Source organism: Juglans regia, chromosome 9 (genome assembly GCF_001411555.2).
Source record: "Juglans regia cultivar Chandler chromosome 9, Walnut 2.0, whole genome shotgun sequence".
Classification (NCBI taxonomy): Eukaryota; Viridiplantae; Streptophyta; class Magnoliopsida; order Fagales; family Juglandaceae; genus Juglans; species Juglans regia.
Genome location: NC_049909.1, coordinates 23,139,392 through 23,152,440, shown reverse-complemented (window position 1 = coordinate 23,152,440; position 13,049 = coordinate 23,139,392). Strand labels below are relative to the sequence as shown.

Genomic DNA, 13,049 nt, shown 5'->3' with positions numbered 1-13,049 from the left:
TGTAATGCGGATTAACACATCTCAGAGTTGACATATAAGGAAAAGAAAACATCCTTTCAAGTAATAAATATCTCAGGAAACTGATATTCTGTATTTTGTAATTCTTTCTACCCCAAAACTGTTGTACAGAGTTATACATATCGGTATTACAGCAGCCATGCTCTAACTGGAAAACCGCAATTCAAAAGAAGCTACTGAAACTCAAATTTTTTTGGTGTGAAAATCTGTAAAATCTAAACCACTATTCCATCACTGCAGCGGATGAAAAAAAATCCAGTGAAATTCAGTGGATGGAAGTTTTCTTTTGTGCTGAAGAATCTATCACTATCTATGTTGATATTCCTGTAGCTTCCTTTGGTACCAAAAACAGGAATGCGATTGGAATGAAAGTGCAGAGAACTTGAACGGCAATGCCTAAAATAAGGTTGTCAAAAGAACCCGAAGAGAGATTCAAAATCAAAGCCAATCCAGCACTCACAAATGATCCCAGGGTCGATCCTAAGTTGTTTATCGACATGAAAAGGGCAAATAAAGTCCCTTCAATTCCAGGAGGGCAAAGCTGTCCAGATAAGATAAGGAATGGCATAAACCTGCAGTTCATGAAAAATACTCGAATTAGCAAGGATGATGGAAGTTTCATAAACTCCTCAATTCCAGACACGTGGTCAGGATTGAGAATGCACGCATGCAATGATATAGGCAGACAGATGAATGGATGAGTTCATAACACGAGTGTGATAGAAAAACACATGCACATTAATATGAAGTTTATGCAAAAATTCTACATCTACAGATATTTACAGTCTCATAAAGAAAAGATCAGGTGAAGAAGACTGCAGTAAGTGAAAACTGAGCCATACTTGAGTTGATTGACTGCATCAGCAAGAGCTGATCCACAAAGCACCATAATCCTATCTGATATTCCGAAGGCAACATTCACTCGAGATACTAACACGATATCTAGGAGACTCAAGAAAGACAAACTAATTTGAGCCAACCTGCATAGAAAATGATCCAAGCATTATTACTGAAAAAGAAGGGATCTACCAGGCATAGAAACAGTTGGACTTTGTAGTACTTACGCAAGGATTCTTCGTAACTTCATTTTCTTCAAGTATTTGTTATAAATTAAGGTTCCAAGCATGAGGCCTAGCCATCCAACAACTCGTGCTGTCCCCAAGAAAGATGCTTCCAAGTTCAAGAACTCTGTCTGGTAATAGAACATCACTGTCGAGAGATTTGGAACGGTAACATGTGCTAAGAAAAACCAAGTCATTGGTCTGGTCTTCCCAAGAGCAAAGTTGAAATCAAAAGTAACCATGATTAGAAAGAATTAAAAAATCCTTGTAATGAAAATGGCATATATAACAAGTCCAGTGTATCAATTAGATTGACAACAAGGGCAAGTAACAAAGGGGAAGGCACATTTAAACTGCACTTCCACCTGGTAGATATAGAGAAACACTTCATCCCAGAAGAAGCTTTCACCACCAATCCTGGACCACGACACATTATGTATTTGAGTGACAATGACAATCTCAATTGGCTTCCTTAAAAATGGCAAAGCTCTGGAGAGCAAGTCATCGGTATGTATCATGTGACACGTAACCACTATGATATTAATTATTGAGTAGGAGTTTTTCTTTTATTTACCTCAAAATGATTGGCTGCTTAAAGGCATGACACAAACTGTAAGTGGCTGCTTTCATGGAGTGGAACCACTGTACTGCCAAGAAGTCAGCTTTTTCAGGAATCTGGGATTTATGAGGAACGATTGCTCCCCTTTTGTTTTTCGTTGTGCTCTTCTTTCTTCTTGAAGTTCTGATATTGGACTTCTTTGCCACTAAATTATCATCTAGTATACTACTGTTTCCATTGACCGTGTGGGACTTTCTTGGATTGGTAAATTCAGGCGACACTTTGCTGCCTACAGAATTCTCCTTTACGAAACCGCAAGATAGTAACTGTATGGCTGGAAGTATAGAAAAAAGAAGAAAAACTGTATCTATCTGCAAGTTGGTTAATGCAAGTCCTCCTAGCAGACTTCCACATATTCCTCCCAAAGCCATTGCCAACCAAGATATTGACTGGAGGTCTCCAGCAAATGAAGTCCTGATCAAGTGTAGTTGTGAGATCTTAGTCTTAACTTATATTAGACTATCAATACTCATATTAAATAGAATAGTCTACTAGACATAATTGCAGCATAGAAGGTAGTTTATGTAAAGAAAATATCTGCTGGCCAATACTAAACACAAGCACAAGATATTGCTATCATTTTGGGTAGGTTCGGATCATATTCCACCATGCAAAATTAATTGGGAATTCTGCCTTTCACTATTATGCCAAGTCCCCAATATAAGAAATCATACACTAAAGAAGTTAAGGTTGTATGCCAAATGAATCTTATGCCATTGACAGGCAAGCTAGTGGTCAAGTCAATATGCACTTAAATGTTTTTTTGATAAGTAATATGCACTTATTTTACATAGAAAGAAACGGAAATGAAACCTGAACTGTTCACATACCGCTCAAGCCTTACTGCCTCAGCGATCATTGCATCAACTATGACATCCGCCATGGCTGAGCCCAGATTCTGCACCATTAAGAAGATCATGAGGTGCCATTTGGAATTCCTCAGGGTTGCATTTATGCCTAAAAAAATCCATGGCACGAGAGATAGCACAGTTGCTATCACCAAGTATGGAATCCTTCTTCTCCCTTTTATAGGGATACAGTCAGACAGAATCCTGCATATGAGATAAACCAACAGACTTGATATATTCTTGACGTGTACAAATATATTACTAGTTTAGAAGACAACATCACACACACACCTATTGTAATCATTCAAATTTAACTAAATCGTTCCAGTTTTGATTTTTGACTCGACGAGAAGAATTTCTTTATGCCTTAAATTGCTCTAAGAGCCAAGGCGGAATCACTTCACGTCCATTGAATGCAAGGATGCTGTAAGAACTTTATTATGAACACAAACCTAGATATATCCACTATCATGCACATAGAAAGACACAAACACGCGTATAGGTGTATGTGCACGTGCATATATGCCGCTTCAAGTGCCTATACTGAGTAAAATAAATATACATACCCATATAATGGTTTGATGCTCCACGGAAAAAATGCTATCGAAGACACAAACTGGGATGCCGAGGGCGATAACTTAAGCCTATCTTTCAGCTGGTAGGAAACTGCTGTCCATACAAAGGATCTGAATCCCTATATTCAAAAATTCATAGTAAAAAGTTAGGCTGGTGGAAATCGCAGATAAGATGGCAAGGGGGAAAAAAAGAAAAACAGAAGTGAAGCATGACTCTAGGAAAATTACGCTCCGGCTCAGGCACAATCTTGCATGCCAAACAGACATAATTAAGCTACAAAATTGAGCCAAGAATCTATATATCAGCGCATACAAAGCGATTTGATCACTCAAAAATTTATGCTCGTTCTGCATCATTGGATGAACGTATTAGAAGTACTTATTTTGATCCCAGAAAGAATCAACGACAATCACCTGAGCCACACAGATCTCCGAATCCCAGAAACCGAAAGAAAAAAAAAACCCAATCTATTCGGATTTCTGGACAAAGACAACAGCATTTAGCTAAAAGAAAGAAGAGAGATGAAGAATGGGAACCTGGGTGAAATAAATCAAGCAAACGAGCCAAAGAAACGAAGCCCCAAACGCTGCCTTCAACTGTTTCCCCCAACCTATCATGTTGTCGAGTTCCAAAAAACCACTTCTATCTCTCTCTGTTGTTGCTGTATTATATTACTATTTTTATTTTTGGCTATTTCATTTCATTCTCCGAGTTCTCCATTCTTGGATGGAGGGTGTTCAACCTCTTCAACGGTTTGTCCCTGTAGCGTTATTTCTGAACACGTCTATTGCTCCAACTAGATCTCGCCACATCAGCATCGGGACTTGGAATAGTCGCAAGCCGTTGGATATCATTATACCTTGACTTTTCCATTTTGTTAGTATTATTTCCACGTTTCCTTAGTTTCAACACTATTTGTTTTTCAATATTTTTTACCCAAATTAAAGTATCCCTGCTAGCATTGGTAATGGCTTCGTCTTTATTTTTATTTTTAAATTTAAAGAATATATTTTTAAATTCATTTATATGAACCAGTTCGGTTCGGTTCAGTCTGGTTTTTTTTTAAAAAAAAATCAGAATAAGATCGATTTTGACCAATTTTAAGAAAAATAAAACTAGTACCAGACCGAACAAAACTCGATACCAGATCAAACCCACCGGTTCGGTCTGGCCCAATCTAGTTTACCGGTTCACCGATTTTTTTTTACACCTTCAATCCATACTGTTTCAATTAAATCATTTATTACTCAGTAGTGATATACGTACAATATTTATAAGTATCGAGTGGTAATCATTTTCTCAACATTTTTTTTCATTTAAATTTTAAATTTTAAATTTTAAAAATTTTACCATTTTCAGGAATTGACACATTAACATGTAAGGCTATAAGCCGGTCGGTCTGGACTAGAAAAATTGACTAGGCTGGACTGACCTCCAGACCGATCGGTTTCGGCCCCATAAATTATGGATCGAGAAAATTTGATACGGTCTTGGGGTCTATAAATTTTAGACCAGATCAGATCGAACTCCTATATATACTTTAAAAATATTTTTAATAATTTAATATGTTATTTTTATATAATAAGTATATAAGTTAATGATGTAATTTTTATCTAATATATTATCATTGGCAATATAAAATATTTTTTAATAAGTTAGTTACATAATACACATTAATAATTCACTTAATTTTCATTTAGTAATTTAAATAATTTTTTTAATTAATTTATTTGAAAAAAAAAAGAAAAAAAAATTGGCTTGGACTAGACCGATTCTTATGGATGCTCAGTCCGGTCCAGTCAAGGAAAAATGATGGACCAAAAATTTCGTTCCATCAACCCCCCCGATCGGACTGGACCGATTTACACCCCTATCAACATGTGTCATTTTGTAAATAAAATTATAAGTATATTTAACATTTTATTTTATAATTTATTACTCTATAAATAATAAGACTCTTATTTCTTATCCCTAAATACTTATAACTTCTAGCCTTTCTTTGGGAACACAAACCATCTATTTTAAAACTTTTCATAATTTCCTTTTCAAACAATACTCAAAACACAAATAATTTTTAATTTCAAATTTTTAATTTTTAATTTATTTTCATCTAATCATTATAAATTTTCTAAATTTTCAAACAAAATAAAAAAAAAAACAATAAAATTTTTACAAATTTCAAAATAAAAATTATATTAAAAATTTATATTCTAACAATATTTTAACTTTATAACATTTTCAAAAAACCAATAAACCCTTTCAACTCAAACAAATTCAATACCATTCATAAACTATTTTACTACTATTTACAAAATTCTCATTTCCCAAACATTCCCTGGATGTAGATTTCTTGCAGGTTGATTTTGATCTTCAGAACCAATCGCCTTAATTAATGTCAAATAAATCCGATGTTCAAGGATGCCTTAGTTTTATGTATGCAAAAACGATTTTTCTCAAGCTCATTGCTAATGCATCATAAAAGTACCAGATGGGAAACATGCCAAACCAAGACTCCCTGAACAACAATGCCAACAGATAAAGATGCACGTTATGGAATTTGTAATGAGACTGACAACACAAGCCTGACATTTTTAGGCTGGTTCTAGTATAACGTTAAAAGCAAAAGTTTGGGTTTATAATTATGACAACATATGCATAAATACACTCACATGATCTACCTTGTTCCAAAAAAGCATATTAGATCAAGATGGTCATTACATAATCACATATTCATGGTAAACACCAGCGATCTATATCTCGATTTCCTTTCAAGTTCTCAAGCATGTAGGAACACGACACCGACCATCAGTATTTCAAATGCAGTAGGTTGGCACGGTGGCAGGTCTATAAACGAAGGTTCTGACTGTGTGAGAGTAACCCGACAGATGATTATAACTGAACTTGATTCCTGAGCTACCATCACCAAGATGGGTACAGTGTTCATGGAAACTGCTGATAGGCCGTGCCAGGCACGCATCCCAGCGGTCACTCTCAGGCATTGTCTCAGCCACTGTGTAAATCCCCTTAGCGTTGGTGAATGCCTGATAATTTAAGACTTCCCCGGATTTTGTGATGCAAAGAACAGCTACCTCAGCACCTACATCAGATAATAAAACAACATTTTCAACTCACTGAAGATTAGCACAAGCTAAAAGGTCAAGATTTGGTCTTTGCATAATTGTTTTTATAAGTAATCTCCAAAATTTATTGGGCAAGTGATCTATGCACAAATATTGAACTGCATTCTAAATAAACGTTGAAAGTACTAAATGTTCCTTGCGCCTTTGTCCTTAACTTGATAAAACAACTTCCACAGGAAACAAATATCTTCCACTTTGATCTCTTAACGTTTAAACCAACTAAGAGGACTGAACACCATGAAACAAAAAAAATTACTAGAAGTTGTGACAAAACCTCATTAATAATGTTTCCAAAGTTCTATAGGCTACTTATAATGGTGCGAAATCAGTCGTATGATTCAAAGTTGTGTAAAAGGCGTGGAAAGATATTTGCAAAGCTGTCAAAGGCATAGAGTACATGTTAAGTATTTTTTGCAGCTTCCTCCGCCCGTCCTTCCCTTCTTTTAGATATGTAGGCATGGAAGCCATGTCTACAAATATCATTCCACTCCATCCAAAGTTTTCTAAAAATCTTACCCTTCTATACAATCTCATTAATTCCAATTAAACTTAAAAAATTGGAGAGATTAATTTACAACATAAATAGCTAGAAATTTGACTGCCACATAACCACGTCAAGAAAAGTCATAAAAGTTCTCATCCAAACTACCATGGTTTAGGCATGCTTGGGTAATGAGATGAAATTAAAATTTTGTGAATAGTAATGAAATGGTTTTAGTTAAGATATTTTATTGGGTTTTGGGAAATGAGAAAGAAAAAGTTGTATAAAAATATTATATAGTTAAAAAATTGTTTGAATATAATTTTTATCTTAAAATTTGCAAAAGTTGTATTGTTTTTTGTGTTTTGTTTGAAAGTTTGGAAAAATTTAAAAATTTGAAATTGAAAAGTGTTTTGTGTTTGAGTAATGTTTGAGAAAGAAATTATGAGAAATTTTGAGATGATATGAGATGTTAACTCATCTCACTTCCCAAACATGGCCTAAATTTTTAAAATTCTGAAACTCAAAATCATGAATTAGTTGAGTAGCGGCCTAGGACAACTTGAAATTATCAATTAAACATAAAAAGAACCAAGAACGTCTATAGCTTGCACATTGACTATCACAGCCATAGATACTCAAGAGCAGAGATCAACAAATACATAAAGGAAACTTGAAGCTCTTTGTAGGCATCTTTTTCAAAATTCATTGAAGGAGGGTAAGAATACCAAGTTATGATTCACAGAACTAATCAGTCCTCCGTATACATTTTCAGCACTCGTATGAAGTAAACTAGAACGAAACTGCATCAGAACGTGTCATAGCAGCAGCAGAACATATGCCAATACTTCACTTCAATTTGATACTAGATAAAACAAAATGATGCACGTCTCCCATTCAACAAGAGAAATACGCATTCTTTTCCGCATCAAACAATTCCAACAGTGTGATATTGACATGAGAAGATAACAAGATTCCCGCATATGAACAACATTGAATTGGAGAATTAAGTGCTCAATTATATAGATCACGAAGAAAATTCATGGTGGGAATTTTTGAAATAAAATCACTTCATGTTTTACATGTCGATCAGAGCAAATTTGAAATCACCGACAAACATCGAAACAAAGGCCCTGAATCTGTACTTAAACCTATGGAAGGGAAATACCTATACCCAGTTCATTATACAACCCATCACCCAAAGCACAATCATTACAAATATGCATTACCGTGCAGAAAAAATTAGATATGTATAATTTTTTTAGATAACAATATCCTTCAAAATCAGTGCATTTTTTTTTTCTAATTTCCACTCACAATATTAATGAATTGAACCTAATTAGAATGGTCAACCAGCTCATAAACTTATCAGCAACCACAAATTGGCGAAAGCCGACAAGGATCAATTTTTAGCATAGCCCATATCAGAACCACCAATCTATGAGAGATCACGACCCAAAACAAAACCCAAGTACAAAAATTAGACAGTGGAATAAAAAATCAAAGTTAAAAGAGAGAGAGATGGCAACCTTCAAGAACATGATCTTCGGGTCCAATGGAGGAATCACTACAGACGTCACAGACAACTCGTCCATGGATTTCACCAGTCCAAGCTCTCACGCCAGACTCAGATACGAAGAAGGTAAAAAGAAAAAGACTCATCACCACCTTCTTCTTCTGAACTTCCATGGCGTTGTCTTGGCTTTCCAGACCTGTACGGGCACGGCTTCTTCGATATATTTATATCCAGGCAGGCCTTACTGTTCGCTGTGTTCGGTCAGTTTAGGGGAGGTTTCGATTAATGTTAAAGATGCGTTCGAGATAATTTATAAATAATAGAATAAAAATTAAATTATTTATTATATTTAAGGTGAGTTTAGATGTTGAAATGAGTTGAGTTGAGTTGAGATGATAAAATATTATTATAATATTATTTTTTAATATTATTATTATTTTGAGATTTGAAAAAGTTGAATTGTTTATTATATTTTGTATTGGAATTTGAAAAAGTTATAATAATGAGTTGAGATGAGTTGAGAGTATTTTATGTGCCAAACGCACCCTTAATATAAAAATTTGATAAAATTATTTTAAAATTTAAAAAAATTGAATTGTTTATTATATTTTATATAAAAATTTAAGAAAATTATATTAATAAAATGAGATAAATTAAGATTAGTTTTGAATCTAAGGTAGGTTTGGGGGGTGAGATGAGAATTTTGTATTTTATTTTGAAGTTTAAAATATTAAGTTTTAATATTATTATTGTTTTGGGATTTGAAAAAGTTGAATTGTTTATTATATTTTGTATGAGGATTTGAAAAAGGTGTAATGATGAGATGAGATGAGATGAAAATTTTGTGTTTTATTTTTTGTCCCAAACCTGCCCTAAATCTCTCTATTGGTCCACATCCTCTGTGGCTACTGGAGGGTCCAGTCCGACTCGGCTTGTTTGGCTTGTTTGTATCGTCTGTGTCGGCAGTGGGAAAAAGATACCTGTGAGTGTCGGCTCCAAAATTCCCAATCCAAACAAGACGTATGATTTTTTCATCCATCTCTCTCATTTTTATTATTTCTCATTTGAATCCAACAATACTGAAATTAACATATTGTGTTTTTGAAATTTTTATAACTTTTAAAACTTTTAACATAAGACTACTGCTAGAAATATTTTAAAATATATAACTTTTACGCACTCCATTTAAAAATAGTAATTTTATTATTAAATCGGTATATAAAACACATCATTTATATTATTTAAATAGTAAAATTTGATTTATAAAAATTAAATTTTAAAAATTATCTTTCAAATCAGATTATATCATATACCTTACTAAGTATCCTCTACACATCAACTTGAAAATACATATTTTTTTAAAAAATAGTAGAGCTCATATTAAAAATGAATTTTTTCATGTGAATTATAGATTTATTAATTTTTTTCAAAATAAATATGTAGATCGTACAAATAATTTTCCTAATTTTATTATTTCTCCCTAATTCTCATGAACCTTGGATACTGAGGCTTTTGTTAAGGTGTATAATATATAGAGGCAAGCATAAACACCTAAAAGTACACATATTGTGTTATTTTCCATTTTTAATACATCTTTTTCCAGGGAGAAAGGTAATTTTAAGGCACTAGTTTAAATAAAATTTCCTACACATTAATCCTCCTTTCTTATGAATTATATTATAGTCGGAATAGATGAAGGCATTAAATTATAACATTATAATCCTTTAACAATATTAAGTATAGTTTTTATTTGAAGATTGTAATGTAAGTATAGATAATTTTATTTTTTAAATTTTTTTTAAAATTATAAAAATATCTATCCTAAAATGATACATTTTATTAATTTAATAAAAGGTCTATACATATAATTTTTAAATAAGAATTATAAATAAAATTTCTCATTTTTTTATACATTTCATTAATATGATTGATTATATCATTATTTTTAATATAAAATAATTATTTTATGTAGGAAGAAATGATACTTACAGTCGTGAGTGTGCAAGCGTCGTGTAGTCACTTTAAAAAAAGTGAATAAATATAAGACCCATATAAAAAGAAATTAATTTTTTAATAATACATCCTACTTTTTTTCAAAATAATTATACGATATTTACGCATTCAATGATTGTATCTAATATTACTAGATCGTAAAACGTACTCAAAATTAACTGAAACTCATATTTTTCGAACTGTTACGCGAGATTGGGACAAAAGTAATTAAATTAGATCTTAAGGACTAAAACATGAAATCTGTGTTGTCACCCCTTTCTATATAACAAGCAAACCCTAGCCGTATTACTTCGCAGATCTTAAAAGTCAGAACTTTTCAAGTTTGTATTTTGAGTAGCGCATTCGTTTCGTTTATACATTGTAATCGTAAACCTTCGGAATGCCTTTTGAGTATTTTTTGTTCCTTTTATCTTCTCTATAGCCAAACGTGAGGTTAGGGTTTCCTACTTCAGTTCTTCTCTATTTGCCAACTGGAATTACAAGTCGGGTTCTGTACTTTTTGGTCAATAGTTTACAGAATTTCAATTTCCAGAGCTTCTGGGTTTTGATTCTTTTTGGCTGGTTTTAAGTACGCATGTTCCTCATAAGGTGTTTTGTGTTCTCCGATTGTTTATATTTTGTTTTCTATTTTTGAGCTCCGATTAAGAACTTCACTTTGAATCCCTGTGAAGAATCATATGAAAAATTAAAAGTAGTGGACTGAATTTCTATTTGAGGAGCAATGGATTCTGAGGGATGTGTATTGGAATTGTAGAGGTTCTAGTTGAAAGTAGTGGTCTACTTAGGTCCCTGACTGTTTTGTTCACGTCTGCTAAAAAGAAAAAAGAAGACTTTTGCTTTTGAGCTTGTCCTGTCATCTGTTCGTGAAGCTCATTAATTTATTTGCATATGGCAAATCTTTAAAAGTGACTTTGCATCCCTATGAGGACTGCCCATAATAGAATTTAGTGGACAGATCTCAATCGATGGGCATTCCAATCTCCAAACCTTTCTTATCTAGATAGTTATGTATGTGATGGCTATGTATTTGCCAAATGAAATTACAAGCTGGGTTTTGCATTATCTGGTTAATAACATCTTGCATTGTAGCTCCCAGAGCTCGTGTGGTGCGGTTCATTTTGGCTGGTTTAAGTAAACATCTACCTTATAAGGTGTTTTGTGCACACGTCTTGTTTATATTTTGTTTTTCTATTTTTGGCTCTGATGAGAAATTTTGCTTTGAATCCCTGTGAAGAATTATATGAAAATTAAAAGTAGTGGACTGAATTTCCATTTGATGAGAGCATTGGATTCTGAGGGATGATGGCTATTAGCCTTTGGTATTATAGAGTGGCATAGTAAAAGTGGTGCTCTATTTGGGTTTGTTTCTATTTTGCTTATATGCTTTTGTAAAAAAAAAATGTGACTTTACTTGTGAACTTGTTTTGTAAATTATTTGTGAAACTTATTCATTTATTTACTTGGAGAAAATCTTGAAAACTGACTTTGCATTCCCACGAGGACTGTGTTTAGTAGAAAATAGTAGACATATGTCAATTGATGGACAAACGAATTCTGTGGTAGTTGTTTGGTATTTTGAGGTACTATTATTCTGTATCTGTGTACCTTGCAAAATCACTCCGGCAGCAGAATTCTTGCTTGGTATTATGGGTCTGGCTGTTTTCTATGAGGTTAGTTTCGGGATAATGGGATCTGAATTGATTCAGATTGGTTGGGGAAGTTAAATTCATCCTTAGTCTTGAATATGCCTCCTTGGTGATGATATCAATGCTTTCTGCTGCGTCTTAGTTTTGTTTTGATATATTATAAAGGCTAGGATCGGCTTGAGAATCTGGATGTGCGCATCCACTTGCCATTTTGTACTGTGTGTCTCCCGGATCAGCGTTGTCACGTGGCAATGTGCAAGGCTTTGGCAACTGTTCAAGACCGCACCCAAGAGAAGTGCCCCAATCTGAACAAGAATGTGCATGCTGCATTTCGGAGATTGTTGAAGGTGAGCTGCTTCTCATCAGGCTGCAATGCTGCATAGCAAATTGAAATCATTTCTGTTGGTATTTGCCGGAGGCATGATCAGAGGAGAGGCTGGAGGCAGGCTGGAGAATAATGGCAGTATCCCTTCCTTGCATGCTCATAAGCTGGTTGAGCAAAATTTTGAAATTTTCGACTCTGCCCAACATCCGCTCTGGAGTGGTTGGAAAACGGAGTTGGAATGCGGAGTGGCTCCGAATAGGGAGTCGGAGTCAGAGCTCCTTGGAGATCCGAACTCCGACTCCAATTTTTTTTTTAAAAAATCTCGTTTCATCATACGGGAGTCCAAAATGCAGGATTTTTCTTTCCTTCCATTCTCTCTTCTTCTTTCTCCTTCCTTTTTCCTCCTCTCTCAAGTCTCACGTCTGAACGGTTGAATCAGTGAACCTTCACCTTGCCGCCTTGTTCTCTCTCTGGTGCCGCCATGAGTCTTTGCTCCTCAGTAGTGCGCGACTTGAATTCGAGCTTCAGCCTACAGTGAGAATTCGATTTTGAGCCCTAAAGTTAAATTGCTCAATTTAATTTTATGTATTCCGTTACTTATAGCATACATGTATGGATATTTTGTTGTGATTGAAATGAATTTGTTTTGTAAATTTGTAATAAGAAAATGTGTTTGATAAAATGTGTAATGTGTTTGTAAATTGTGTTGTATACATATAATGTGTTTGATAAAATGTGTAAGAAATATTTCTATGAAATTAGACAAATTCTCCTTAAAGCAATATAAAGCAATATGTTATATGCAT

General features: G+C 33.9%; 2 protein-coding genes and 2 non-coding genes across 4 annotated transcripts; 2 read left to right on the top strand and 2 right to left on the bottom strand.

Annotated features, from left to right (window-relative positions):
• Positions 1-86: 86 nt before the first annotated feature.
• On the bottom strand, positions 87-3,856 carry LOC108993600 (probable folate-biopterin transporter 4). The gene is made up of 7 exons (XM_018968588.2): positions 3,659-3,856; positions 3,113-3,240; positions 2,529-2,750; positions 1,654-2,112; positions 1,083-1,280; positions 861-998; positions 87-590 (listed from the first exon to the last, which is right to left on the bottom strand). The coding sequence occupies exons 1-7, from the start codon at positions 3,737-3,739 to the stop codon at positions 329-331; spliced, it is 1,488 nt and encodes a 495-aa protein (XP_018824133.1). The 5' UTR covers positions 3,740-3,856; the 3' UTR covers positions 87-328.
• A 1,792-nt stretch (positions 3,857-5,648) lies between these two features.
• LOC108993589 lies at positions 5,649-8,546 on the bottom strand. Its single transcript, XM_018968579.2, has 2 exons — positions 8,273-8,546; positions 5,649-6,219 (listed from the first exon to the last, which is right to left on the bottom strand). Exons 1-2 carry the CDS (start codon positions 8,430-8,432, stop codon positions 5,936-5,938), a joined length of 444 nt encoding a protein of 147 aa, XP_018824124.1. The 5' UTR covers positions 8,433-8,546; the 3' UTR covers positions 5,649-5,935.
• A 2,384-nt stretch (positions 8,547-10,930) lies between these two features.
• Positions 10,931-11,010, top strand: LOC118349522. Its single transcript, XR_004802477.1, has one exon. It is a non-coding gene; the product is annotated as a small nucleolar RNA R21 (small nucleolar RNA).
• A 483-nt stretch (positions 11,011-11,493) lies between these two features.
• Positions 11,494-11,574, top strand: LOC118349523. The gene has a single exon (XR_004802478.1). It is a non-coding gene; the product is annotated as a small nucleolar RNA R21 (small nucleolar RNA).
• Positions 11,575-13,049: the final 1,475 nt, after the last annotated feature.